We start from the raw sequence: 24,810 nt of genomic DNA on the forward strand, positions 1-24,810 counted from the left end.
AACTTGCAGTTCTTCAGCAAAGTCTGAGATCTGTTTAAGACTTCCTTTCTGCAGGGCGGCTTACCAAAAAAAAAAAAATCGATGTTTTTGCGAATTTCAATTAGTTGGGCTGAAGTACATTGCCTGTCAATCATCCATCCATTTATTTTCCAATCCGTTTATTCTCACGAATAAGGCATGTTTTCCCTGTGCCTGTGTGGGTTTTCTGCGGGTACTCCGGTTTCCTCTCACATTCTAAAACTATGCTGGCAGGTTAATTAATGGAACACTCGAAATTGTCCCGTGGTGTGAGTGTGAGCAGGGATGGTTGATCGTCTATGTGTGTCCTGCGATTGGCTGGCAACCAGTTCAGGGTGTCCCCTGCCTACTGCCCGAAGACAGCTGAGGTAGGCTCCAGCACGCCCCACAACCGTTGTGAGGATAAGTGGATCAGGAAATGGATGGATGGATGGTTTGTATTTGTTCAGATTGTGTCCGCTTCAATTTGTGGTAGTGTGACGCCCTCATGTGGCTTGTGGTGCTACACAGAAACACAACCTCACAACATCACGACATGAAGATGACAGCATCAATATTTTACATTTATTTTTAGGGGATTATTTCCACAGGATTGAAAGGACAGTCAACTTTCGTTGTCGTAGAAACCGTGGTAACACGTATAATTATGAAACAGTACGATAACAAGAGACTATAAGACCACAGGGATAACCTTGATGACGACAAAGACATGAAAACATGGAAAAACAATTCACATCTGCCTTGTTAAGAGCTACACAGCACTTCAAACTAGCACAAGAATACCAAAATAGACATATATTACTTTTTTCATTGTGTAGAGAGGGAAGAGGCATATACTATGATTAAAATACTTGTATGTTGTTATCCAACACGTCTACACTTCAATTTGGCAGTGCAATTAGGTCTCTTTTTAAGGCAACAATAGGAGAGCACCACAGATGCCACCACAGGAGTTACAGGCAGGTAGTTTCAAAGGCCACAAATAACCTCCCAGCATGTTACAAATATATCCGAGGGGAAGACGAATCACTACAGCTTGGGGTCAAAGATTGCAGGTTAAGATCCTCAATTGGGTTCCTGAGCATAAAAAGGAAATATAGAGCAGCTAATCATGAAGCAGAAACTAAGCAGGTATTTCATGATTAATCTCAAGATTTAATCTTCATAAAAGGATTTAATCAAAAGTAATGTTTTTAAATAACAACTGTATCATAAATAACCACAGTATACTTTATCCTAAATCTGCAGATTAAAGACTTGTCACAGAAAAGCCTTTGGTAAGTCCACATGATCTTTGCATAGTTAATTGATTTGATGCAAGTAAGAGCAGAAAAAAAATAAAACCACTGAGGAGAAGATGGAATCGGTTATTATGTGGGGAAAAAAAGTGCAAAAGATATATACAAATTGTTGCGGTGGCTCGCATACTCACTCAAAATCCTATGTTTTAAAATTTTTTTTTATGCTTTTCGGATGGCACTTGCCACCAAAGTTTCTCGCCTAGTGGTAACAAATGCCTGCTGTTTTTCGTAATAGGCTGCCTCATTAATAAACGTGGGATAAACAGTGCCGGTGCCTTGGTAGGGGATGGTCTTCCCATCAAATGTTTGGAACATTGGGTCACCCGGGTTCAGTGGCTCCCAGTCGCAGTCCTGCAACAAAAACAATCACAGCACAGCAACGGGGTGAGTTGACTTGAGTGTGTTGCTCAACGTAACAATGTACTGTTTTCACAACAAACACCAAGTTCGCATTTCCTATTCTGCCATATGTTTTTTTTTTCTTCTTACCTGTAGATTGGGATGGACCATGGCGATAATGTTTCCGTTGGCATCTCTGGGGTAGTCAACGCTCTCTGAAACCCGGAAAACTTCCACAGTGCAGGACGGAAATTCCATGCCTAAAGGACACAGAGCAAACCATATGCTTAACATAAGAGCCTCTTTATTCAATTAATTAATAAAAATGGCATCATAAATAAGGCCTCACAGGCTTAGGTTATCAGATTAATCAATGGTGATTATCCCACATATTGGGGGAACACTGTTTCTTTATTTATTGACTGTATCATGCTGATTACGATGCCTCAAGGGGATTTGACTTTGCATACCGCACAGGGAAGAAGTCAGAGTGAAAGGGCGCTCAAACGCTGCTGCACACCATGACCTGACCTTACTTAAGGGGAGGGTTAATGCTGTACCTCGACGGTAGTTCAGAAGCACACCGACATCTTCATTCAATCAATCAAAACTATTTATAGCGCGCTTTTCATCCAGGAATTGTAACTCAAAATTACTTTACAGATTCAAATCATTACCACCAGCCAGGCCTCACCAGGACCATCAAAGGTCGTTCCATGCCCAATTTTTGTTTGTTTTAAGGTCACTCATCTTAATTGCCAGTTGCATTGGGCCATATCGTACTGTCCAATATAGTACCAGTGTATTTTTTTTTTTTTTTTTTTTTTTGTGGGGCCAATCCCTACAATTAGGCTATGACGACAAGCATAAACAAATGCTCCATCGTGAGTGGAAAAAAACACGAGAGAGAGAACCGTGGGTCAGTTGCAATGTTACCACAATAGGTCAAACCCGAACTGGTTTTATGACTGGGGGGGGGATAAAAAGGAAAGCGAGGCTAATAAAAACGCCTTATAGCTGCTAATGTGCATCTCAAAAGTCAACATTGCCAAAGCATTACATTTTACTCCATATGAAAAACAGAGAAAAGTATTCAAAAAAAACAATTCAAGCGACGTAATGAATCCAAATCCTTTTTAAGTGTGACTTTGTACACCTGACAAGTTCTTTCTTCACGCGGCTCAGCTTCAGAGAGCAGGAACATTGATTCATCAACAAGTCACAACATTCAAAGTGCCAATGTGGACTGGGGACAGATGATTACCACACCATTGGCACTAAAGCCGGAAGTTGACCGGCTCCAAAAAAGCACGCTATTGAACAGCAGCCCAGTTTGAGGGGCAAAGCAACAGACTGCGGAGCTGCGACTCACACTTGGCTCACATGGCTTGTTAACGAAAAAGGGCTGGGAAATGGTTGCCTCACTGCAAGTAAACACTGCATGAGCTGTACCATGCCGGGGGGTCGCCACCGAGCTAGTTTAGAGGCCCTTGTGCAGGTACACGTGGGTGAATTGGTGATGCACCCATGGGCAACTTGTCATCTCTCATTGTGTGTCTTGTTAGACTAGGAGGCATGCAGACGGAAAAAATAGACTGCTTATTATGCAATTGCATAACAATTTATGAACAGCAAAACTAAACTTAACAATCGTACAAGTTGACCCAGAAGTACCTGCTCTGAGGTCATTCGGGGTGGGCCATTTGACTACATTTCCTCGCTCGATTATTATATTACGGGAAACATCAACAATCAATTAAATCACAGGTGTCAAAGTCAAGGCCCGGGGGCCAGATCCGGCCTGCCAGGTCATTTTATGTGGCCCACGAAAGCAACTTCATGTGTGTCAACTTGCTAAAATCTGTACCGAAAATGTCAAATTGTCATGTGTAATAAATAACGTTGCGATTTTGCTACCCTGTTTACACTTACCTCACAGGTGTCGAAGTCAAGGACCGGGGGCCAGATCCGGCCCTCCAGGTCATTTTATGTGGCCCGCGAAAGCAACTTCATGTGTGCCAACTTGCTAAAATCTGTACTGAAAATGTCAAATCGTCAGGTGTAATAAATAATGTTGAGATTTTGCTACCCTGTTTACGCTTAATTAATAATTGAACAAACTATTAGAGTCGACTTGACTGATTTCAAAGCTAGTAGTCTCTTAATTTGTTGCGTACAAGTAATCATTTTGTGGTTTCACTGTCATAACGGCACTCCGATTGGCCCGCGACTAGAATGAGTTTGACACCCCTGAATTAAATGGATTAAATGTTATTTTTTACAATTTCTTTTTTAGGATGTTTTTGGCTTTTTCCTCATGAATAAATAAAAATAAGGGGCCTGCAATTGATGATGATGATGATTGTTATTATTATACAGCGGTTACGAGAGTGGACAGCTATTCAAATGTTATTTTGTTATTATTTCTTATATATTCATGAATCTCAACAGTTGTGCATCAGCCACTACAATGGACCCTTATGTGTGTTGCCGTCCACTGCCATTATTTTTTTTTTCATGCCTAAAAACTAATAAAAACATTTAAGAAAAAAAAATCCTGATGTAGGTTATCATTACTTGTGCATGAAGGAGGTTAAAGGGTGAACCCTGAGACTCAGGACGGCGATGCAATGTCTGTCTTACCTTCGTTAAACAAAGCGATGAAGTCCAAGGCATGTTTCAGTATGACCCTCATAGCTTCAAATATGTTACTTCTCAAAACGCCTTGAGGCTGAGGACCCACTTCCAAGCCTAAAACAAAAATTCGAACGATTGCGGCTTCTCTTCCCGCTTTTACAAGCGCATAGCTGCTTGCGTGTGAGAGACTCACCGACGGGATGTTTAGCGACGGAGCGGGAAGTGGAATACTTCAGAAGGGGATGTTCGTTCAGTAAAACGAGACAACTGGCGGGGGCGATGGCTCTCTGCAACACACCCAAAAATTATTATAAAAAAATAAGTTGTAAAATGGAACACACAGTACGGTACAAAAAACGTGGTCAATGAGGAAAACATGACCAACAAATTATGTTTTCTGCTCATTGTCGCATTGAGTAATATTTTCCTTCAACCAATTCCGTCACTCTGCACTGATATGTAATCTCTGTGACTTCAAAATATTTGGGAGCAAACGGTTACTGTGCTGTGAGCCAAAGTTATATCATTTGCCTCGATGTTGATCAGTTCATAATTACATACAATACAATACATGCTGATTTATATAGCGCTTTCACAACAGCGGCAGCTGTAACAAAGTGCTTAACAAAACAGTTAACATGTGTTTCAATGTATCCTGTAAAGCACAGGTGTCAAACCCAGGGCCCAAGGGCCAGATCCGGCCCGCCACGTCATTTTATGTGGCCCACGAAAGCAAGTTTCGTGGTTAATTTTGTAAAACGTACTTACTATGTCCGTGTAACAAATTACAAAACAAACTGAAATAACACTTTGAATGTAATGGTCACTTTAAACTTTTACACAGTATCATATTATTTTTAAATCTGTCCCTCTGTGCACCTTCTGAGGGCCGCAGCTCCCTGATCCGTGAAACCTAGTGACGCCCCTGACTAATGTCTCATCGAGCCAAGTAATAACTAATGACATAACCTCGTTTGTTTGTTTAAGACCTAAAGGAGAAGTGAAACCGCTGACTAAATCTCTTTGTCGATACTTTGAGGCAGTCATACATTAACTCTTTAGCACCGAGTGGACTCAAGTCATCTTGAGGCGCCACCTTTGAATCTTAAAATATATACATATATATTCGCAAACCTTGATGTAGTTCATCATCTGCAGATTGAAGTGATCTTTGGAGTTCTCCAGAATGAGAGTGCAGCCCATGTTGGACGTGGTGTTGTGGAGATCAAAAATGACATCGTAGGCCTCCGGGCTTCCTTTAGGTCCAAATAGCCTGTTGATCTCCTGAGCTCTCTGCACCTCATACGGCAACTCCTTGCCCCCTGAAGCGCTGAAGTACACACATCATTGATACACTATTATTGACAGCATTTGCATTTGGTGCAAGTTGACTTGCGGCACATACACTGCAGGGAAACGAAGCAAGGCAGCCAAAAGTTACACAATGGTTTTTGCAATCAAGGAAAGTAATTCCATTTTTGTAAATGGACGATCCTGAAAAACAGTAATAGCCCTGCAAGCAGTGAATCAAATAATGTGACAAACAATGTCGAAACCCAGACGATGACAGCCCACAGCCTGTTCTGACTTGCATACAAATTCTGGTTTTCGTCGCCATCGTGGGAACACAACTCTGTTGTAAAATGAGGAGCCCCTGCACAACATTCTTCATTCCACAACAACTCAAACATGGGATGCGCCACACTTCGAGGGTGGTTCTGTTTATCCAACTCCATTATGTCAGGCTAGTTGGCTATGATCCGTTTATCAGTCTGTATCTGGAAGTCCCTCAGGATCTTGGCATGGTTGTTCTCATAATTGGCACCTATGTTCAGGTACACTATACCTTCGACCTGGTTATGCCGCTCCATGTATGCCTGCCAGTATCTTACACCCTGCTGTGTATGATATGCTGCAACATCTCTGGGGCTTCTTTGCACAGCCTGCACCTGGGGTCCTGTCTGACGTTGCCTACCGGAGTCTCTGTTGAGCTTGTATTTAGGTCCTGTTCCTGTGCTACCATGATTAGTGCCTCCATGCTGTCTTTTTTTGCCCAACCTTTTCCAGCCACTGGTATGTTTTCTCAATGTCAGCCACTTTCTCAATTTGTCAGTGGTCCATGCCATGCTGGGGCTTATCTTTCCATGACAGTCCATCTGGCTCCTTCTCCTTAATGGCCCTCTGTTGCTTGAGGCATTCACTCAGAATGTTGTCTCTGGGTTCGATGTACTCTTGAAGGACTGCTGTTTCCTCACGGATCGTGCTCATGACACTCACTCATCCAGTGTCAATTTGGAAACCCAAGCTTTGTACAGTATAAATTATGAGCTGTATGGGACGGTGGCCTTCTTGTATGAAATTTATTCCTCGCCTCTGTGGTACAGTACTGTATGTGCTCCTTATGAAGCATGTTCGGACCCCTTGCTGGGTGTGACCTTTACAGCTAAAATGAGATCTGCTGTTTATTTTTGTCTCGCTTATCTCTTTTAATGTATTTCAAAATGACACCACGTCTAGGACGTTCTCTAACTTACTGTACAACAGCATCTCTCCCGCCCATATTGTCTCTGCGTGCACACATCTGCACTTTGTATCTCTATTTTCAGTGATGACCTGCTATTGTCCTGTGTTCCCGTGCATGGGCACACAAGCACAGTGGCTGTTGATGAGCTGTGAAAGCGCATAGGCGAAAACAAAAAAATGAATTTGAAGTTGTCAGTCTATTTCGGATTTTTAAAAAATGCATCTCAGGTTGTTTTCAGCAAGAATCTAAGCTTCTTATGTTGGCTTCAGGAAAAATACCAAAGTGTTTCTAAACTTGAGAAGAAATTTGAAGATCAAAGTGAGTGAGCTGGAGCCCATCCTGGGGCGAAAGGCAAGGCACGAGGTTATTACATTTAAAGAAAATAAACAAAATAACTAAAACTAGAATTGAAAAAAAAATTGCGAAATAATTTAAATAGCGTTTTTTTATCTTTAAAAAACAAAAAGAACTACCTGGATTTAAAATTTACACTTACAGCGAAAATGTCTTTCACTTGTTATTTTTGTCAGTTCATTTCACATGAGCTTTCAGGGATGATTCTAAATGGTTTTATTTCATCTCGGCTCTGTGTGTGTGTGTGTGTGTGTGTGTGTGTGTGTGTGTGTGTGTGTGTGTGTGTGTGTGTGTGTGTGTGTGTGTGTGGTTAGTTTAAGTGGGCTAAGATCATTGCCTGCCACTGTGGGGACCCCAGTTCTACAGTATATCCCCCAACATCCCTCGGACATAGAGCTGGCATGAACTTGAGCAAGACAGTGATACCCTAGCGCTGAAGTAACCCAAGACTTCAGTATGTGCTACTAACAGTGTCTGTTTGCTGTGTCCATTACTGTGATGGGTCAGAACAGAAGTCAAATTTCATGTGTATGTGCAAATCATATTGATTATTCTATTTACCTGTCCATGCATCCATCTAACTGTTTTTTTAAATGTTGCATACGCCATATTAAAAAAAACTGATACTAAAACTAAAAACAAACTAAAAGGAGGTATTTGGGGAAAAAAATAAAATGAAAAAACAATTAACAAAGCCACTCTGAAAACTGAACTGTAAAAACCCAAATCAAAACAAAATAAAAACTACAATAAGTTTTAAAAATCCCAGACTGTGAAACGCTAGCAAATGCCCCTGCATGGGTTTAATGTACATTTTAGTCTTTCACTAACCTAGCATGCATGTTTTTAAAAGGTATGGTGAACCCGAAGTACAAGCACATGCAAACTCCAGGAGACTCAAACCTTGAACCTTAGAAACAAGGCACAAGTTAACCTAGAACTATATGAGGCACAAGTTAACGATTAGTGCAGCGTGCTCCTCTACTTTTGATGAATCCTTTGGCGCAGATAACTCTTGAGGGCACTCCCTCTCTCTCCTGAGGAATGCTTGTGGAGGCTCTCAGTCGTACAGGAAAGTTCCATCGTAGAAAGGGTTCTGTCAGTCGTCATCTGTACCTTTTTTTTGTTGTTTTTTGTTTTTTACCCACAGGTACAGATGACGACTGACAGAACCCTTTCTACGATCTCCTGAGGAATGTAATTTCATATGTGCTGTATGTTGCACATTTGACAATAAAGTTGACTTGACTTGTAGGAAACAGAACATGAACAACGGCATCAGTAACACCACTCGGGGATGTCATTTCGTGATAATGCTTTGGGAAACCTCGGGTGGGAGGGGGGCTGGGAGGCTGGGGGGTTTGGGATGTTGTTACCCAACCACGTTAGTCTGCTGTTGCATGCTCTCTTGACTGCGTGTGCCAGCCAGGCTTTGCATAAGACTTCAATTCCGCTATAGTGCACACGAAAAGGAGCGCATATAAGGACACTGGGAATAGGGGGGATTAATGGGGGGGCGGTCGTTTTAAATGTTTTGCAGCTCGGTCACGTTTCGCTCACGTTTCTGTGCTGGCTGCCGGTCAGCTGAGGACCCGGAGGCGGGCCTCCCTCTCTGTCTCTGAGCAGTCTTGGATATTATTGATGTGCTGGAACATGGAAACATTGCGTGGCACAACACTCTAATCTAGGCGATCTTGTCCATGCCTCATTCTGACTAAAGTCCATTCTGTGGGTTATCTAATTCGGATGACAATAACGTATCACGTCGTTTTAATAGAGCTCCCCTTGCACTTACGTTATTGCATGTGAGCATTGCCGTTCACTAACAATAAACATCACATGGATGTGGAACGTGTGACCATTATTCGCAGGCTTTTCATAAACAGGAAGGGAGCTCGAACTAGACAGTTTGGAGCATCCAATAATTTCGAGCCGTGTTTTACCTGAGGTTTTCTGGAGTGAAAGCTCGGTTGAGGTCCGTGTCCACGTATCTGGCGCATTTCTCCACAGCCCTCGGGTTGGTGATGAAAGGTTTAGTGTCGACAGTCTTCCTTTGGATCTCGGCGCCGTTTTTCATCCACAGGTTAACGAGCGTCACACCGGACATCTCGTTCCCGTGAGTCCCACCGAAGATCGCCACTCTCCGGGCCTCGTTGAAACGCGCGCTGATGTTGTAGAAGGAAGACATAGCTGGATAAATTGGGACGAAGTGAGTGGTCTTCGCGAGCTCAGAACAATAACAAGAAAAGTTTCCAGCCGGAGCTTGGCACTTCTCAGCGTTTTTTTTTTCAAACGCTGGCTGTGGTTCTGCGCTTGCGTCTGCTGGTCGGATGCTCATGGGTATCTGCCGCCCCGAACGACATAATATCCATCTGAACTGCAGTTCGGAACACGCCGCCTCACCAATGTAAGGTGGAAAATATACCAGAAGACATATGCCACTAATACATTTCCGGAGAAGTCGTTTCAAAATAAGATGGAGCACGACGTTGTAAATGTAAATAACATGACAAAACGAAAGGACGTTACATCCTCTGATTCCCTTCATCTTAAAGCTACATCACACTCGACAAAAATACTGTATTATGCCGTGCGTACACGTATTTCTACTATATACTGTTGTACAATATTTATATCCATTGTTCTTGCTTTCAATCAATATAAAACGACGAAAGAAAAAGAAAAAAAGGAATGCTGTTGGCGTAAAAGCTATAAAACTGGGGTCACCAACGCTGGTTCTTAAGGGCCCCTATACTGCATGTTTTAGGATGTTTCCGTCCTCCAACACACCAGCCTGCAAAAAGTGAAAATTCTCACACCGATTACAAATGCATTGAATTCTGAGAATAAAATCTTGTCATGGAAGGGAGCACACTTTGTGCCATCATTAAGCAATTGTTGGATTCTTTAAATACTAAATTGTCCTGTCTTGAGTGTGACTGGTTGTTTGTCTTTGCTCCTACGATTGAGGTACCACCCAGTCCAGGATGTCTCTCTCAAAGTCATCTGGGGTAGGTTACAGCTCACCCACAACATTTCTTCTGAGTCTCTCCAGTTTTATTGTGAATGGAGTTTTCAATAGTGAAAATTAATGGTTCTCATAATCTTGGTGAAAGAATTGACAGCGTGAGAGGGCCAAAATATAAAAGCAACTTACAACCACAATTCTCATACTTTTAAGATTTCAGGACTGTAAATGGCAATAGACAATAATTAAATTGGTGCCACATTTTGGTGATAAACTCTTTCTGAAAATGTTTTACCACTAAAGGGGGAATAGTATTAAATATTAACCTGAGGAATGAGCTTTAGCAAAGCTTTACTTGTAAACATTGCAGCAGCAATTGCCATAAAACTGCGCAGCTTGCGGTTTTTGAAGGGACACTTCCCAAATCGTTTTTCACCAAATAGCTGGCAGCAGCCGCTTTTCTTTTCTTTTTTTTTTTTATTTGTGCAGGAACCCAGAATGTCATCATCATTATTCATCCATCCACATTTTATAGTGTTTGTTTTCATTTGGGGTCGGTGATGAGCTGGGGCCTGTCCCAGCTCCAGTGTTTTCATAGTTTTTGATTTTTTTTTTTTCATTATAGTTACATTTTATTTCATCTTGAATTTTTAGTTTTAAACTCAGTCGGTTTGAATTCATTTTTAGAGCAGATTTGTTGGTTTTAAATTCAGGTTTTTGTTTTTTGTTTTTTTTTTTACATTCAATTTAGTACCCTATTAAAAAAACACACACACGGCAATAGCTTGAACCTTGTACTGTATATTTAATTCTATTGAGCTGCATTAGTTGAAAGGCACATTTGTGGTGTATTTTATTTTTTTTGGGGGGGTGGGATTTTTAACCATTGATCATGGTCTCATGTTTTATATAAACTGAAAATATATGATTACAGACAACGGCAATGCACACGTTAATGATACTGAACATATACGCATATTCTATGTACCACTGGAATTTGTTGAAGGCGAGTTTGTTTTTGAATGACATTGAATCCATGCCAATCAAAACGATCAATATTGGGGGGAAAACCCCCCACCAAACTTAAAAGAAACCCTCTCGTTGACTATACAGATGGCGTGTGAGGACACTCTTTTTGTGCTTCTTTTTCTTGACACTGTCTGATGGGGACAATTGAAACAGGGAATCAGTCTCTGATGTCACAGGGGTGAGATTGGGTGTTCGTGAATGTCTGTCGTTCTTTCTCTTTTTATGTTGAACGCCGTCATCACACATCAAGTCCTCCTCAAGTTCAGCCTTACTTGTAAGCAGTTTTTCTCTCTCCTTCTTCTTCTTCTTTTTCTTCCTCTTCCTGTCTTTTAAATAATTTAATGTGTCATCTTCGGCCATGTCCGGTGCTTCCTTATCTTCGGGCATGCCCGGTGCTTCATTAGAAGTTGCATCATCAGCATAATGAGCTTGATTAAGTGGTGAATTGAGCTCTCCAAATTCTTCAGTGTCCAAAAGTAGAGTCTCCTCTGTCTCGTCATACGCTTGATCTTTCGGCTTCTTCTTTAACTTGCCTTCATCGGGTTTCAAAAACGCAGAACCAGCTGTGCTTTCGTTTCTTTCCACAAGATTCACAACTTGACTGTCTGGGCACTTCTTTTTACTTTCCAAGGCCACCTGAACGTTTTCGGGCAAAGCAGAGTGAGATGATGCGCCCACAAAATCTTCTGTGCTCCCGTGGCCGGCCGAGTTTTTCTTTCTCTTTTTCTTGAGCGCATCGTGTAACTCTGCCTCTAAAGCAGCAGTGCTTTCCTCCACATCAGCAACAAGGAAGGAAGAGGTCCAATCGTTTTTGTTACCCAGTCCACACATAAACTCGTCGATTGGTGGGATCGTTGTGTGTGATTTTTTCTTCTTCTTTTTCTTGCGAACCAGTTGCACATCGTTGGCATCACTCCTTTTCTCATTTCCGTCAGCAACGCGGTGGGGCTTGTCTGGAGTGTTGAACGTGTCGCCTCCCTCAGATAGACAGGAAGACATCTTTTCTTCACTTTTATCACTAATATCATCTTCAGGAAACTTGTTACATTGTCTCTTTGCATTTTTTTGAGAAGTTGCAAGAGTGTCTAGACTCCTTGGTTCCTGATGCGATTTCTTTTTTTTCTTCTTTTTCAACCGCCTCTCATTACCTAGAGGTTCGCTGACTACACAGGAGTCGTCTTCAACCTCCCTTAGCTTGTTTTTCTCTGTCGGCTCATCTCGACTGAGGGAAGACGTGGCATCTTCTTGTACGCTGAGGTCAAGCTCCAAGTTAACCAGCTCATTTTCTTGTCTCTTATGTTCTTTCTTTTTTTCCGAGGTGACAACGCTGGCTCCTGCATTATCATCTTCTGTTGTCTGAGTGTTCGTAACATGTGAAAAATTGGACATTTTGTTTCCATGAAGAACCAGCTCATCATAAGCCTGTGGTGCCTGTGCAGTGTCATCTGTGCTTTCCAAGGTTATGGGTGTTGCAGTCGTAGGTGTAGTTTCCGCATCAACAAGTTCTGCCGTTTCTTCGGGGAAAAGAGTCCTCTTGCGTCTCAGTGTTCGGGTTGGCACCACCTTGATTCTGAGTGGTTCATTGTTTTTGTCTTTCGCCAAAGCCATACTGGACGTGGGCACCTCATTTGATATTTGATCTGTTTTCTCCCTTTCTTGAGTAACGGCTCCTTCTTCCTCCTCATGTTGCGTGGTACACTGTAGTGGTATGTGCCAGGCTTGCTGCCACTTGGTTTTGGATTTTGCCAGAAAACGTTTTTTTTCCTGCAACATAAAACCAAAAAAGTATTGATTCTATTATTCATTTTTAGGGTACAGTACATATTTGAAAACACAAAAGAACTGCAAGCACAGAGCGGATAAACAATTGGGGAGTCTATTTATGAGGGCCTTGGCGTGAGTTGTTGTCATCAGCAGCTCCCTCATCAGTGTGTACATTGTGTTTATGCGTTTCAGTTGTCCGATTGAAAAGTGCATCAGTAACTTTGGCTCTCTCCAAGGACATTCCAGTAACTATACTGTAAAACTCCCCCAAAATAATTAGCTTAAAATTTGAGATATAGCATGGAAACACTTTAACTGGAACCTCTAAGTTTAGACATGATATATTCAGAAATGTCTATCAAAACAACTTTTCCCACAGAAAATGAAAAATAATCAGTCCTATCATTAAACTGTCAGTGTCATAAAACCTTTGTCAACTAAACAGGATTATTTTTCCTCTTCACGGTAATACGAGTGTACAAATGAGGAAAGCAATGTTGATAAAACAAAACAATTCGAATTTTGTCTCGACAAAGTCGACCTCAGTTAAAAAAGTTAAAGTTGAAAAACCTTTTAATATTTGTATTTGACACACGGTGTCAAAAGAAATTAAGTACCGGTACAATAAAACATGAAAACAAATTGTCAAATGTGTGCGTGTTTAATGTCTGAATCTTACACGGTTGTACATTTTCATCACATTAATTCACTCCATCATTTTCGTTGAGAGTGACAGTTTGCTTACCACCACTTTGATGTCCTCGTCACCAGATTTGTCTTCTCCTTCATCTCTGCAAGAGTTCAGATATGTTTGCAATTGTACTGAAACAAAACCATGAATGCCACAATTGCTTTCATTTAAATCATTTACAAAATAAATGTAACACTGGTCAGTTTCCCAACATGGAAAACAAAGCACATATTGTGAAAATGTGTTAATATCTGTACAGTATTTAGCTATCACTTCATTTTTGCCAAAAGAATCCAGTCGCTCGGAAGTGCAATGACAAACTGAAGTCGGCCCTCCTAATTGGGAATATGACTAATGTCAAGTTAATGAATAACAAAAATGACTGAGTATGATTGATGACTACATCTAATAATGTAAAGAAACTCACGCCGTCAAGGGTGATATGTCCTCATCATCTTGGTCAACTGTTGGTTGACCTTCAGATAAATCCTCTGCTCGCTGCCACAACTCGACACATTTAAAGAAGCCCCCCATCACATAATTCTGGAAACAGAAAAAAAATACATACTTAAAATATTAACACACAAATATACGACCCTAAATGATCCTTACATGAAATTTTAGATTCTGTTTGCTGGTTAAATTAGTGCATCTGGACTTCCGTTTCCTTTCCGTGAGAAAAGAGAAGCTGTATTTTGGGAGCGTTATCTTTCTTTTCTTTCTCTTCTTTCTGCTCGTCTCATGGTCAGCGGCATCACTCTGAGAGGACGAAATGTCCCCCTCACTGTCCTCTAGCTCGGTGGCAAAAGTGTCCCGTGATGATTTCCGGCGTCTGACTGTTCTCACGGCTTGAGGCACAGGCAACTGTGTTATAAATAGGCTGTCCCCCGAATCACTGCAAAGAAACAATCAGAAATTCACATAAAAGGGTGCTGCTAAGGAAGTTGTGTCCTTACGCTGAGGTCAGGGTCAATAATGCAAAGCAGAGGTTATTAGTGCAGTGAGAGAGAAGCTACGTTTTTCAAGATCTGAGTCTTCGTTTCGGCAATGTTATTACTTTCACTTGCGAGTGCAAACTATGAGTGAGTGTAAACTAATCGTCACTGGCGAATATTCTTTATCCTCTGCAGAGAACGACTATATTGCTTCCACACTGAGAAACCAAGTACTGTACAGTCTACCCGCCTATCTGTGGTATATACAGTACAGCCCCCAAGTGTCCAAGGCGTACACATACACACCAGAATGAGCAGAAAACTGTTACATAGGATAAAGTGTAACAAAATAACGTTATAGTGCTATTTTCTCATTTAAAAAAAATCACCCCGCACCATTTTTTTTTTTTGGGCTTTAAAACGAATTAAGACATTTCCATTCATTTCAGTGTGGAAAGATGCATCTAAGGCATCGCTGTATACACTTTTTGTGACATTTTGGTTTGGTTACGTGCCGTGAGATTTTTCGAATGCAATAAAAAATGAATACTGTACATGTTGCAAAAATGTTTACCTGTCGACTTCAGGGGGCTCTTCAGGTGTTCTATTTTGGCGACTCGGTCCCGCCGAGCACTCGAGGTACTGCGATATTTTCTTCACATAATCGGGAGGAGACCTTTCCAGGACGATGTGGCCTGCTGATATCTCGTCAGTCAGGGCGTCAGACTGAGTTAAACCAACATTATTGTGTGTCTCTGACATTTTGGGCTATGTTTAGATCGTTAGTTGGTCCTGAATCTAATTTATTTCGGAAACTGCTGGATGTTCATAGTACTATAGTCGGCATTCAAATAATAGAAAAAATTATGACGACATTTCGTTTATACTACTCAAACAATGGGACAGAGCGTTTCCGATTAGTACATTTTATGTACAGTACGCGTGCTTCCGGACAAACAAGGAAGTAGTTTGAGCGTCGTCATGTGACTTCCTTAACAATGACCAAAAAAAACAAAAACATCAAGATGATTCCCTCACACGTCTACTTTTTTCGTCTACCCGTTATGTGGACTTTTAACATATTACACGAGATACGCACCCCACTGAATCGATTTTTAAAGTACCATACGAACAAAACTAACACGAAACTGAATAATCGTTAATTGCGATTCAAGCCATGGAAGAAAAAAGTATATATTTTTTAAAGGCCTAACCTTGCTGTGCAGGCTATTGCACAGGTACAAGATATGTCTCTCGTTACTTTATTTACTCTTTGATTAGTACTTTACTCCGACACAGTCACCACCTACGATTTCAGTTTTTCGATCTGGTCACCGAACCTGCACTCAAACTTAATCATGGCATTCGTTCGCAAAACTGAAAAGGCTCAGCTGCATGTTCCAGACCTAGAGGAACTGCGTACTGGTAAGGACTTAAACATAATTAACACAGTACGTGGTCAGAGGAGTGAATCAAACAATTATTTCTGTTTGCAGTACTTCAAACAGGGCTGGAAGATAACTTTGCAGAAGTTAAAGTGAGTGTTGTGGAATGTCCTGATCTCACTAAGGAGCCGTTCAACTTTCCTGTTAAGGGTAAGATTATTTTATACCTAATGTCAAACCACTCGTGACACACATTAAACCTTACATTTAAATGTGTGCACTTTTGTTCATCATGTGATGTTTACTTAATCCTTCAGGTTTGTGTGGAAGTCCTCGGGTCACAGATGTGGGAGGAGTACCATACCTGGTTCCTCTGGTTCAAAAGCACAAGGTACTGTTGTCTTCTAAATCACCCAGAGATGCCAAAACATTTGCTGGCTCCGACTGCTGCTTGTGTGTTGTCAGATTGTCTTGACATATTCTTCTTATTAGGAGTATGACATGAATGCTTTATCAAGGGAGTTGGAGCTACCAGGGGCATTCATGCTCGGTGCAGGAGCCGTTTCCTCGAGGATTGTGGGGATGAATGCAGAGGTAGTCCCCTAAATTTTCAGCAATGCACCGCCACCATTTTAGAGCTGTCACTGTTTGTTTTGTAATTCACATAATACAGTGAAACCACAAAGATTCGATTGAGAGGTCTTGTGTGGTATCATCTTCTGTAATAAGAGTTGGCAAAAAAGCAATGCCCAAACTTAATCCATACCTGTCAACTCCTACGGTTTAGCCATATTTTATATGGATTTTGTGGTGAATCTTACGTATATGGCCATATCGCACAAATCATACGGATTCTGAAAATTTCCGTTTTTTTTTTTTGTTTTTTTTTCCTGAACAGGTAGTTCCGTTTGCTTTTGCCCAGAATGGTGCTCGTCTACTCGAATGCTTTCATTTCCGGTAAAGTTCCAGTAAATCACGTGGTTCCTAGTTGAAAACAGCACAGTATTCATTCCATACTTCGGTAGTGTACAAGCAAGTTCTAATCTACAAGGTGAAAAAAGTAACGCAGGAATACAACTCTGAACACAGTAATGCCACGAAGTAGAATGATGATTAGCCATTCCCCTGCCATTGTATTATGGAGATCTACAATAAATATCATTAAAAATTTCGTGGGTTTTTTTCTGCCGTTATTTTGACATATAAAATGCTTTGGTATGTTATAAGGATTTTTTGCTCTTTATAAGGATTTTTTTGGTAGTTTGTACAGGGTGGCGCTCCGAAAAGTTGACAGGTATGCACATACATGCACACATCACAGAAGACACCCTCAGCGCTTTGCTGTAAGGCACCTTGGTAGTGCCCTCGACCCATACTGGCATCACTCCAAAAGTCAGCTCTAATTTCCATATTTATTACTGATGTAGTGATTATTTTTGAGCAAAATTAATTAAAGTGCATCCATTTTTAAGTGCAATTATCTTTCAATTCTTTGGTCTAGTAAACATCGAAATCACAATGAAAATGTAGAACAATAAAATATCTTTGACAAAAAAACAAAAAAAATTGACAATATTAACAACAGATACAGCACAGGTGTCAAACTCAAGGCCCGGGGGGCAGATTTGGCCCGCCACATCATTTTATGTGGCCCCCGAAAGCAAATCATGTGTGTCAACTTCAATATTAACAACAGATACAACACAGGTGTCAAATTCAAGGCCCGGGGGGCAGATCCGGCCCGTCACATCATTTTATGTGGCCCTTCGAAGCAAATCATGTGTGTCAACTTCAATGATCCTTGCTAAAATCTGTACAGAAATGGCATATTGTCATGTGCAAAAACGTTGAGATTTTGTTTTCTTGTTTGCACTCAATTGAACAATAATTGAACAAACAACAAATAATTGACTCGTAATCCATCAATTTGTTGTGTACAAGTAATTATACGATTTGATGATTAAACATTTATTCAGTTTCACTGTCGTAATGGCCCTCCGAGGGCCAAAAATGAGTTTGACACCCCTGAGATACAACATACTATCTGTAATGGCAGAGTGAAATGAGATGTCATTATGATATTTTTCATATCATCTTTTACATATTTGTTCAAGGCTGGAATGGCTCTTTGGGAAATCAAATTTTTTGGGGGGCAATTTTGAAATGATCACAGTATGTTCACAGCACAATTATGACTATCATCATCATTATTATTGTTGTTGAATGTCTATATTATTCTTTGTTTGAATACATTTTAGTCATTAGACATACATGATGGTTACATAGACGTACTGGCGGGCAGAAAAATGAAGTGTAGAGCGCAAAAGGTACCATGAGCTTGTGTATCCAAATGTTGCCATACATCCAGTCATATCAGATCACCTTTGTGTTCAATTAAAGGACACCAGATTTCACACACAAATAACAATTGATACGGCCACATTAATAGATAATATATTTATAAATAAGATTGATCATAAAAAGGAAAGTGGACTTCCCATAACTGATATAAGTGACCATCTACCGGTCTTTGCAGTCTTTCATAATTATTTTCACAGGAAAACTAATAACCCACATATCAGAAATAAGACTCAGAACCCAACATTCCATCACAGCTTTTAGGTTAGACTCAGACAAACAAAACTGGTCTGAGGTATACTCAAATGAAGATCCAAATACTGCGTTTGATGCATTTCAGTCAACCATAACCTCCCTATATGATAAACATTTCCCAGTAATTAAGGTCTCCAAAAAGTACAAAGACCAAAGTAAGCGATGGATAACAAAAGGCATAGAAAATGCATGTAAAAAGAAAAACAATTTATACAAATCGTTTCTAAAATTCAGAACCAAAGAAGCTGAAACAAAATATAAGACCTATAAAAACAAATTAGTAAATATTATAAGAACTAGTAAGAGAGACCATTTTCATGCATTATTAGAGCAAAATAAAAGCAACACTCAAGAAATATGGAAAACATTAAATCATGTAATTAGAAATAGCTCCAAAAAAGTAGATTATCCGGAGTACTTTATGAAAGATAAAAATAACATTATTGAGGAAACTGCAGAAATAGCAAAGGCATTTAATGAGTATTTTGTTAATATCGGCAGTAATTTAGCAAAACAAATTCCTGATCCAATAAATCCTTTCGAAATAGATACATAGAAAAAAAGTTCCACAATGTTTCTTACTGCTGTGAATCATAATGAAATATTAAATATGTTAAAAACATTTAAAAGTAAAAAGTCAACTGATTGCTTTAATATTGATATGACAATAGTAAAACAGATTATAGAACTTATAGTGCGACCTTTTACATACATATGCGACCTGTCATTCAAAGCCGGTATTTTTCCATCAAAAATGAAAACAGCTAAAGTCATTCCAATTTTTAAAAGTCATGTGACTTCCTTAACAATGACCAAAAAAAACAAAAACATCAAGATGATTCCCTCACACGTCTACTTTTTTCGTCTACCCGTTATGTGGACTTTTAACATATTACACGAGATACGCACCCCACTGAATCGATTTTTAAAGTACCATACGAACAAAACTAACACGAAACTGAATAATCGTTAATTGCGATTCAAGCCATGGAAGAAAAAAGTATATATTTTTTAAAGGCCTAACCTTGCTGTGCAGGCTATTGCACAGGTACAAGATATGTCTCTCGTTACTTTATTTACTCTTTGATTAGTACTTTACTCCGACACAGTCACCACCTACGATTTCAGTTTTTCGATCTGGTCACCGAACCTGCACTCAAACTTAATCATGGCATTCGTTCGCAAAACTGAAAAGGCTCAGCTGCATGTTCCAGACCTAGAGGAACTGCGTACTGGTAAGGACTTAAACATAATTAACACAGTACGTGGTCAGAGGAGTGAATCAAACAATTATTTCTGTTTGCAGTACTTCAAACAGGGCTGGAAGATAACTTTGCAGAAGTTAAAGTGAGTGTTGTGGAATGTCCTGATCTCACTAAGGAGCCGTTCAACTTTCCTGTTAAGGGTAAGATTATTTTATACCTAATGTCAAACCACTCGTGACACACATTAAACCTTACATTTAAATGTGTGCACTTTTGTTCATCATGTGATGTTTACTTAATCCTTCAGGTTTGTGTGGAAGTCCTCGGGTCACAGATGTGGGAGGAGTACCATACCTGGTTCCTCTGGTTCAAAAGCACAAGGTACTGTTGTCTTCTAAATCACCCAGAGATGCCAAAACATTTGCTGGCTCCGACTGCTGCTTGTGTGTTGTCAGATTGTCTTGACATATTCTTCTTATTAGGAGTATGACATGAATGCTTTATCAAGGGAGTTGGAGCTACCAGGGGCATTCATGCTCGGTGCAGGAGCCGTTTCCTCGAGGATTGTGGGGATGAATGCAGAGGTAGTCCCCTAAATTTTCAGCAATGCACCGCCACCATTTTAGAGCTGTCACTGTTTGTTTTGTAATTCACATAATACAGTGAAACCACAAAGATTCGATTGAGAGGTCTTGTGTGGTATCATCTTCTGTAATAAGAGTTGGCAAAAAAGCAATGCCCAAACTTAATCCATACCTGTCAACTCCTACGGTTTAGCCATATTTTATATGGATTTTGTGGTGAATCTTACGTATATGGCCATATCGCACAAATCATACGGATTCTGAAAATTTCCGTTTTTTTTTTTGTTTTTTTTTCCTGAACAGGTAGTTCCGTTTGCTTTTGCCCAGAATGGTGCTCGTCTACTCGAATGCTTTCATTTCCGGTAAAGTTCCAGTAAATCACGTGGTTCCTAGTTGAAAACAGCACAGTATTCATTCCATACTTCGGTAGTGTACAAGCAAGTTCTAATCTACAAGGTGAAAAAAGTAACGCAGGAATACAACTCTGAACACAGTAATGCCACTAAGTAGAATGATGATTAGACATTCACCTGCCATTGTATTATGGAGATCTACAATAAATATCATTAAAAATTTCGTGGGTTTTTTTCTGCCGTTATTTTGACATATAAAATGCTTTGGTATGTTATAAGGATTTTTTGCTCTTTATAAGGATTTTTTTGGTAGTTTATATGGGTTGGCGCTCCGAAAGGTTGACAGGTATGTCAATATTAGTAGTTTTTTTTTCCGGTTATGCCGGCCTCTTCCCACATTCCGAAAATGTGGGAAGAGGCCGAAAAAGACTCTAAAAACAGCACTTAAGTGTTAATTTTGTGATTGTTTTATTATTAAACTGATAGTTCTAGCCATTATATGTTGTCCTATTCCATGAAAATATATGACGATTTGGACTGTACTGACAAGAAAGGAATATCTAAACGATTAGATTTTTTTTTCCGCTTTTCAAAACAGCAAACTGAGCTTTGATGTGTATTATAAATACTGTATTTGCTATCCCAGTTGATTCCGCTGGTTCTGACTGAAGCAGACGGAAGACCCGCAGTGAACAGCAGCTACTTCTCCTCCATCAATCCAGTGGATGGCCAGTGTCTGCAAGAAAGATACAGAGACAAATTCTCTGACTGCAACTTTGGACTGCTGGGGAACCTATATGCTTGTGAGGGGAGGCCAGGAAAGGTGATGATCATGATTATAACTACTACGAGTACAGCAGCAGCAAAGTATTAAACAAACCAAAAAAAAAAAAAATCTTGCTATTGCAAGAATGATGTCTGTGTATGATCTCTTCCCCCAATAAAACGTTCCTGGGACATGTTGACCTCAAGTGGGTGTTTAAGTTGCGCTCTGAAAATGATTCCACAAGGGGGCGCTTGTGCATGAACTCAATCCCCATCACACTTAACACAGGCATCAATTGTAACATTACGAAGAGCAAATGGATGATGTAAGATGAGACAAGCGTCTCCTCCTGTCCGCAGGTCATTGAGGTGCGGGCCAAGAGAAGAACGGGAGATCACAGTATTGTGACGGCCTTGAGAAAGACTCTGGAGGTTCACTACCCTGATAAAAGCCTGGCTCTGGGGGGGACCTTCATCATCCAGAAGGGGAACGCTAAAATCCACATTATGGTATATATGAGCATTTTAACGCAACAACTTTAAAAGACATTAAAGGGGACATATTATGAACTCTTTGATTTTTGTATGTAAATCCTTGGGTCTCTGGAGTGCCTGCCCACCCATCAAGTGGGAAATTATACTACCAACGAAATCTACAATGTGCCAATAGAAGAACATTTCTCCATTTGTCAGGATGTTCCGCGCTTCCGCCCCACTGCAATGAACAGGGCTAAGCATTGATGCAAAGACTTTTGTTGGAGGGACAGATTAGGATTAAGTCATTGACATGTTGTGTGTTGACAAATTGTCCACGTGGTGAGGGTGGGGGCGTGTGGTGATTTTTCTGTTACGCTATCGACATGAGTCAATGCAAAATGTGACTTGGATGACCATGTGCTGCCTCCCGAACAGGGCTAAGCATTGATGCAAAGACTTGTTGGAGGGACAGATTAGGATTAAGTGTTGTGCGTTGACAAATTGTCCACGTGGTGAGGGTGGGGGCGTGTGGTGATTTGTCTGTTTTGCTATCGACATGAGTCAATGCAAAATGTGACTTGGATGACCATGTGCTGCCTCCATGAGGGCATTTCGCAGTTCCTTTTTTTGATTCGCAGTCACTTGCTTGTGATGAAATCCGTACCCCCTCATAAATGGGCTCATTTCGGCAACACAGCAATGGGGTTTGAAGTGTTACCTAAAATTCTTGATTTTTTTTGTGTGTCATGACACAGAGTTCTATTTCGACACCTAACTGTTTTAAATTGTCAGAAAATGCATACGATGTCTCCTTTAAACAAGCAATTTCCTGCATAGAAAGATGGTCATCGTGAGACTCATGCTTACCGTTTCTGCACAGCCCAGAGAGTTCTCGGTGTGTCCGCTCACTTCGAACGAAGAGGTCAACAGCTGGCTCAAACACTTTGAGGTGAAAGCCCCACTCATCTGCCAGTCGGTGCTTGTATCTAAAGATCCTGTAAGTATATCATCTTATCAATTCATGCATGTACTACTGTACAAAAAGTATTTAATCACCGTTTTATTTTTGAAAGGCGGCGTTGGTGACAAAAAAAAACAAAAAACAATTGCAGTAGTTTAACGTTCTGGAAAGTTAAGACAACTTACGATTGTGGTACTTTAGCAACAAACATGAAGTGGATACACTTAATGTATCGACCTTGTTGTACCACGGGCAGAGTAGTTGGGAATCACTGCATTGGTGAAAACAATGCTGCTGTGAAGCACCAAAATGTCTGTTTCAATGATCATTTGCGTGTTTTGTATTAAGGGACTTGACTTACGTGTGGAGCACACCCACTGCTTCAGTCCTCATGGAGAAGGTGGTCACTACTACATCGACACCACACCTGACAGCGTGGAGTACTTGGGCTACTTCGTGCCTGCGGAGTTCATGTACCGCATCGACAGGCCCAAAGAGACCCATGCAGTCGGAAGAGATTAAACAAGAATTGCATGGTGCACTGGTGTTAACGATGAAAATCAGGACCACATAAATTGTCTTTTTTTTTTTTTTTTTTGGGAAACGGTTTCCATTGAATTGAAATGTTGAAAATCAATATCTTGTATTTGTGGTGATACAGGCTTGGGTATAAAATTATTGCACTGTATAATGTGGAATATACCACAGGATTAATAAACCCTTTTAAAATAAATTCATCTGGTAACCTTGTATTTATACACTGTAGATTTCGCCAAAATATTTTTTTAAAAAAGAGCCAACCATCCTTTGAAATTCTACACACTTTTTTGTGTAATATTGTGTTTTTCCACATGCCACTGATGGCAAAGGATTTTCCTCCGGTAGAAACCTTTTACAACTTTAATTTATTATATATTTTCAGTGCATTAGATAACAATACATTAAGTGCATGATTGGCAAATGACATTGGTGACCATATTACATGTTCCCTGTTTATGATAATTACATAAAAACAAAGCAAGACACCTCTGCATAGAAGTGTTTGGACAGAGAAAGCCATTGAATTTTTCAAAAAGGACTGACTAGATTAGAACAATAACTGGGATATTGTACTGAATACAAATAAAATCCCACCGGTAACGCATATGAGGATTAAAAAAAAAAAATTAGACCATTATATGACAAACATTGTCCAAATAAACAATATGGTCAAAAACAAAAGTATCAAGATGAATATAGAAGGGATTAAATAATGCTTGCAAAAAAATGAAAATTAAATTGAATTCATGAAATATAAAACTGGAAGCAGAAAACAAAAAATACATAATTAAGTGAACGAATATCATGAGAAACTGCAAAGAAAAAAAGTATGTTAAAAATACCATTATGAATATGGACATAGTATGTGCACTTATTTCATTTTTCATTAATACATTCATCAGCATTCAAGGACGGCACAAAACTGCTGAACAGCAAACCGACATTAAGTGCAAGAACTCATTTCGTGCAACTCATTTTAAAACTCATTTTTATTCTTTGACTTTTGACTCAGCATGAGACTTACTTTTTTAGCTTTGCTGTTTTTGAGTTTTCTATTGACTTTGTTTTTAATTTATTGTCTTATTGTTTGGTGTTGAATTATTTTTTGCTCCATGTACAGCACTTTGTGTACAGCGGTGGTTGTTTTAAAGTGCTCTATAAATACAGTTGAGTTAAGTTGAGTGTTTAAACTATGGAGCCATGGCTTGTATTTCAGATTAGAAAATCTTAAGGCACACCACCAATCAAAAATGTCACAAAGTCTCATGTACTATGAACATTCAAAGTTGCTGACCTCATTTCAATTTCCTCACACCGTGAAATTTGGACGGGTTTAACTCATTCAGTACCAGCCAATTCTGGGCCAA

General features: G+C 40.0%; 3 protein-coding genes and 1 long non-coding RNA gene across 7 annotated transcripts; 2 read left to right on the top strand and 2 right to left on the bottom strand.

Moving 5' to 3' along the window:
* Positions 1 to 560: 560 nt before the first annotated feature.
* On the bottom strand, positions 561 to 9,627 carry aspa (aspartoacylase). The gene is made up of 6 exons (XM_019895216.1): positions 9,117 to 9,627; positions 5,430 to 5,625; positions 4,489 to 4,582; positions 4,302 to 4,409; positions 1,809 to 1,918; positions 561 to 1,670 (listed from the first exon to the last, which is right to left on the bottom strand). Exons 1-6 carry the CDS (start codon positions 9,509 to 9,511, stop codon positions 1,479 to 1,481), a joined length of 1,095 nt encoding a protein of 364 aa, XP_019750775.1. The 5' UTR covers positions 9,512 to 9,627; the 3' UTR covers positions 561 to 1,478.
* On the top strand, positions 1,934 to 2,499 carry LOC109531140 (uncharacterized). Its single transcript, XR_002171120.1, has 2 exons — positions 1,934 to 2,366; positions 2,400 to 2,499. It is a non-coding gene; the product is annotated as an uncharacterized LOC109531140 (long non-coding RNA).
* Positions 9,628 to 10,992: 1,365 nt separating the features above from the next.
* On the bottom strand, positions 10,993 to 15,696 carry pho (phoenix). Of its 3 annotated transcripts, none has more exons than XM_019895172.1 (7): positions 15,135 to 15,696; positions 14,238 to 14,520; positions 14,053 to 14,168; positions 13,680 to 13,725; positions 12,134 to 12,934; positions 11,814 to 12,091; positions 10,993 to 11,756 (listed from the first exon to the last, which is right to left on the bottom strand). In XM_019895172.1, the coding sequence occupies exons 1-7, from the start codon at positions 15,320 to 15,322 to the stop codon at positions 11,225 to 11,227; spliced, it is 2,244 nt and encodes a 747-aa protein (XP_019750731.1). In that variant the 5' UTR covers positions 15,323 to 15,696; the 3' UTR covers positions 10,993 to 11,224. The 3 variants fall into 3 exon arrangements, with proteins under 3 accessions (XP_019750731.1, XP_019750730.1, XP_019750729.1); XM_019895171.1 differs by having other exon boundaries at positions 10,993 to 11,542; positions 11,582 to 12,091; XM_019895170.1 differs by having other exon boundaries at positions 10,993 to 12,091.
* Positions 15,697 to 15,826: 130 nt separating this feature from the next.
* On the top strand, positions 15,827 to 23,636 carry cunh11orf54 (chromosome unknown C11orf54 homolog). Of its 2 annotated transcripts, none has more exons than XM_019895225.1 (8): positions 15,827 to 15,985; positions 16,057 to 16,155; positions 16,263 to 16,336; positions 16,438 to 16,539; positions 21,347 to 21,523; positions 21,826 to 21,975; positions 22,823 to 22,939; positions 23,252 to 23,636. In XM_019895225.1, exons 1-8 carry the CDS (start codon positions 15,919 to 15,921, stop codon positions 23,423 to 23,425), a joined length of 960 nt encoding a protein of 319 aa, XP_019750784.1. In that variant the 5' UTR covers positions 15,827 to 15,918; the 3' UTR covers positions 23,426 to 23,636. The 2 variants fall into 2 exon arrangements, with proteins under 2 accessions (XP_019750784.1, XP_019750783.1); XM_019895224.1 differs by lacking the exons at positions 15,827 to 15,985; positions 16,057 to 16,155; positions 16,263 to 16,336; positions 16,438 to 16,539 and adding exons at positions 19,632 to 19,793; positions 19,865 to 19,963; positions 20,071 to 20,144; positions 20,246 to 20,347.
* Positions 23,637 to 24,810: the final 1,174 nt, after the last annotated feature.

The sequence above is a fragment of the Hippocampus comes genome, unplaced genomic scaffold, assembly GCF_001891065.2.
Source record: "Hippocampus comes isolate QL1 unplaced genomic scaffold, H_comes_QL1_v1.1 scaffold177, whole genome shotgun sequence".
Taxonomy (NCBI): domain Eukaryota; kingdom Metazoa; phylum Chordata; class Actinopteri; order Syngnathiformes; family Syngnathidae; genus Hippocampus; species Hippocampus comes.

Excerpts from the sequence above, each read along its gene's own strand:
- cunh11orf54 (XM_019895225.1), top strand. The coding sequence starts at position 15,919 with ATGGCATTCGTTCGCAAAACTGAAAAGGCTCAGCTGCATGTTCCAGAC. Across the intron at positions 15,986-16,056 it reads CCTAGAGGAACTGCGTACTG|TACTTCAAACAGGGCTGGAA; the intron begins GTAAGGACTTAA and ends TTCTGTTTGCAG. Across the intron at positions 21,976-22,822 it reads ACGCTAAAATCCACATTATG|CCCAGAGAGTTCTCGGTGTG; the intron begins GTATATATGAGC and ends GTTTCTGCACAG.
- aspa (XM_019895216.1), bottom strand. The coding sequence starts at position 9,511 with ATGAGCATCCGACCAGCAGACGCAAGCGCAGAACCACAGCCAGCGTTT. Across the intron at positions 5,626-9,116 it reads TTCACTCCAGAAAACCTCAG|CGCTTCAGGGGGCAAGGAGT; the intron begins GTAAAACACGGC and ends TGTGTACTTCAG. Across the intron at positions 4,410-4,488 it reads CGTCGCTAAACATCCCGTCG|GCTTGGAAGTGGGTCCTCAG; the intron begins GTGAGTCTCTCA and ends TTTTTGTTTTAG.
- pho (XM_019895170.1), bottom strand. The coding sequence starts at position 15,322 with ATGTCAGAGACACACAATAATGTTGGTTTAACTCAGTCTGACGCCCTG. Across the intron at positions 14,521-15,134 it reads GAGCCCCCTGAAGTCGACAG|TGATTCGGGGGACAGCCTAT; the intron begins GTAAACATTTTT and ends GTTTCTTTGCAG. Across the intron at positions 12,092-12,133 it reads CTGAGGGAGGCGACACGTTC|AAAAGGAGTGATGCCAACGA; the intron begins AACACTCCAGAC and ends GACGGAAATGAG.